Source organism: Brassica oleracea, unplaced genomic scaffold (assembly GCF_000695525.1).
Source record: "Brassica oleracea var. oleracea cultivar TO1000 unplaced genomic scaffold, BOL UnpScaffold00870, whole genome shotgun sequence".
Lineage (NCBI taxonomy): Eukaryota > Viridiplantae > Streptophyta > Magnoliopsida > Brassicales > Brassicaceae > Brassica > Brassica oleracea.
In genome coordinates, this window is record NW_013617490.1 from 28,530 (window position 1) to 32,256 (window position 3,727).

The 3,727-nt window shown below is 26.5% G+C and overlaps 1 protein-coding gene across 1 annotated transcript; it reads left to right on the forward strand.

The window, feature by feature from the left end:
• The first annotated feature begins 2,626 nt into the window (after positions 1 to 2,626).
• LOC106320274 (mucin-2-like) lies at positions 2,627 to 3,310 on the forward strand. Its single transcript, XM_013758638.1, has 2 exons — positions 2,627 to 3,060; positions 3,133 to 3,310. Exons 1-2 carry the CDS (start codon positions 2,627 to 2,629, stop codon positions 3,308 to 3,310), a joined length of 612 nt encoding a protein of 203 aa, XP_013614092.1.
• Positions 3,311 to 3,727: the final 417 nt, after the last annotated feature.

Sequence of the window (3,727 nt, forward strand, 5' to 3'; positions counted from 1 at the left end):
TACGTGGACGCCCTCGATGGCTTATAGCCTCAACTTTTATATAATATAGATTTTTAAATTTTTAATTTTTAAATCTAATAATTATATTTCGACTTTAAATATTAAAACTTCTATTTTATGTCAATATACATAAATTTGGAAAGCTGGCCAAACAAAAGCTGACAAAAAAATCATAAATTTGGAAATCATATATTTTATTAGCCTACTTTATTAGATAATATTTATTTTTGTTAATAAAATATTTTTTTGGAAACATTAACATATTTTTTAAAATGATTTGTCATAAACGATTTTAGGAAATATTGGCATTTTCGAAAATAGCAAACTTATTAATTATTCTTTTGGTTATTTATTTTTTTAATTTTTCGAAAAAATAATAAACATTATGTTAACTTAATATAGTATTTATATTTTTGTAAATGTATCTTATTCGATATTGAATTATATTTTAGTTTGAAATAAATGATTGTTTTTTTTGTAATATTAACATTTAAAAAAATAGTAAACTTAAATAATGATTTGTCATACTACGATTGGTGGTTTTAAATCCTACGTGGACGCCCTCGATGGCTTATAGCCTCAACTTTTATATAGCATAGATTTACAAAAATTTTAATATTTCCAAAAATTATTCATTTCAAAATAGAACATAAACCAATATCAAATTAGTTAAGTTAACAAAAGTAGAACATTATAAATAAGTTAAATTAATATATAAATATTTTTCAAAATTTAACATTAAAATTTATATACAAAATAATAATTAAATTAAAAATGCAAGACTTTCAAAAAATTATAAGTAAATATATTTAACTTATGATTTTCAACTTTTAGGCTACACGCTAATGAAAATATTCACATATAACATGTATTATGTATAAGTTGAAGGTATAAATAATTAAAAATGTTCACATAATATTTTTAAAACACCAAAAATATGCTAAATATCATTTATTTACTATCTATACTATATAAAAGTTGAGACTATAATCCATTGAGAGCGTCTACATACGATTTAAAACCATTAATTTTATTCTGACACATCAGCATTTTAGTTTGTTTTTTCTAAAAATGTCAATGTTACCAAAAATCGTTTATTTCATAATAAAATATAAATTAATTTAAATATAGTAAATTTACAAAAGTCAAAGAATTATATATATGTTAACTTAATATATAATATATTTTCGAAAATCAACTTAAAATATCTTACAAATATAATAATTAACTTAAAAATGCAAGAAATTTAAACAATTAGAACCATAAAAATTAAAAATACGTGATTTTTAAATTTATTTGGTATATGCTATTGAAAATAATCAATAATATAATTTAAAACACATAGGATTTAAAACAACTAATCATAAAATGACAATTGAGGCTGTAAGCCATTGAGGGCGTCCACGTAGGATTTAAAACCTCCAGTCGTGTTTTGACACATCAGATCTTTTAATTGCTATTTTTAAATGTCAGAATTTCCAAAACTGTTTATTCTATAAAAAAATAAAAATCAATTTAACTACGGTAAACTTACAAAATTCAAAGAATTATATATAATTTAACTTAATATATAATATATTTTGAAAATTACATAAAATATCTTACAAATATAATACTTAACTTAAAAATGCAAGATATTTTAACAATAAGAACTATATAAATTTAAGACACGTCATTTTTAAAGTTTAGGTTATATGCTATTGAAAATATTCAATAATATGATTTAAAGCACAGGATTTAAAACAACTAATCATAAAATGACAAATAATTATTTTAGTTTAATATTTTCAAAAATGTCAATATTTCCAAAATTTTGTTTATTTCAAAATAACATAGAAATCAATATAAATAAGGAAACCTAACAAAAGTAAAAAGATTATATATAAGTTAACTGAATATATAATAAATTGTTTTTTTTAAAAAAAAAAATTCAAGGCTTTCAAACAATCATAACTATAAAAATTCAAAACATGTAATATTAATTGTTATTAATAAATTAACAAAATTTATAGCCAATATCAAACAAGGTAAGTTAACAAAAGTAAAATATTAATAATAAATTAACTTGGTATAGAAACTATTTTTCGAATTTTAACATAAAAATAAAATACAATATAACAATAATTAATTAAAAATACAATATAACAATAATTAATTAAAAATACAAGACTTTCAAAAAATTATAAGTAAATTAATTTAACTCATGAATTTCAAAGCTTAGGTTATATGCTAATGAAAATCTATGCTATATTAATGTTGAGGCAATAAGCCATTGGGAGTGTTCACATAAGATTTTAAACAGCCAGATATATTTTGACAAATCATTTGTTTTCATTTATTATTTACAAAATTTTTAATATTTTCAAAAATTGTTCATTTCAAAATAGAACATAAACCAATATCAAATTAGTTAAGTTAACAAAATTAGAACATTATAAATAGTTAAATTAATATATAAATATTTTTCAAAATTTAACATTAAAATATATATACAAAATAATAATTAAATTAAAAATGCAAGACTTTCAAAAAATTATAAGTAAAGAAATTTAACTTATGATTTTCAACTTTTAGGCTCTCCGAGTCATCTGACCCAATCTCGATCATACCTGCTTCTCCGGATCTTATGTCTCCATTACACTCTGCTCCGCATGAACCTGAAACGGAACAGCATGTTACTTACGACACTGCCGAAACAGAACAGCTCGCGTCCTCTAACTTGCCTACAGAAACTGACCTTTCTTCATCGACAGATTCAGATACAGCAGAGGTCTTAACACCTGCAACTGTCGAAACAGAACAGTCAGCCTCTCTACCCGACATTAATACTAATACTGAGCAACCGTCTGACGCAGATATAGATCAGACTAATTCTCCTGCCTTAGTTCTGACTGAAACACCTACTACGGCAACAGAGCCATTACCTACGCCTACAACAGTAACGTATGTGGCAGATTTACATTCACCTCCTACTTCTCCGATACAAGAGCTTGGGCGTGGTCTACGAGCAAAGAGCATACCAGCTAAGCTACAAGACTACGTCTTACAAACCATCACACCGTTTGTGTCTCGTTCTTCAGAGGTTCCTTAGGGACTTGAATTCTATGTTGATTGTTCGCGTTTCTCTGAAAGCCATCGTCACTTTCTCGCGGCTATCTCATCGTTGAAAGAACCTACCTCTTATCGTCAAGCAATATTAGACGAGATTTGGCGCAACTCGATTAAGGATGAATATGTGGTTCTTGAGGAGAATGGCACTTGGGTTGTTGTTCACTTACCTCCTGATAAACATGCTCTCAGCTGCAAATAGGTCTTTAAATATAAATTTCGAGCAGATGGGAATTTGGAACGCCCTAAATCACGGTTGGTTGTTTGTGGAAATAGCCAGGTTGAGGGCGAGGATTATGAAGAAACTTTTGTGCATGTTGCAAAGATGACGACAGTTCGAACTTTCCTTCAAATCGCAGCATCTCGTAACTGGGAGGTTCATCAAATGGATGTTCATAATGTGTTTCTTCACGGTGATCTAAAAGAAGAAGTCTATATGCGTCCTCCACCAGGGTTCATAGGTTCTGATAAAAACAAGGTCTGTCTCTTGAAAAAGTCCCTTTATGGTTTAAAACAGGCCCCTCGATGCTGGTTCGAGAAACTTTCATCTTCGTTAGTGTTATATGGTTTTACAAAGTCGCTATCAGATTACTCTCTGTTCATCATGGAAAGAGGTGCA

Excerpts from the sequence above, each read along its gene's own strand:
- LOC106320274 (XM_013758638.1), top strand. The coding sequence starts at position 2,627 with ATGTCTCCATTACACTCTGCTCCGCATGAACCTGAAACGGAACAGCAT. Across the intron at positions 3,061-3,132 it reads GTCTTACAAACCATCACACC|CCATCGTCACTTTCTCGCGG; the intron begins GTTTGTGTCTCG and ends TTTCTCTGAAAG.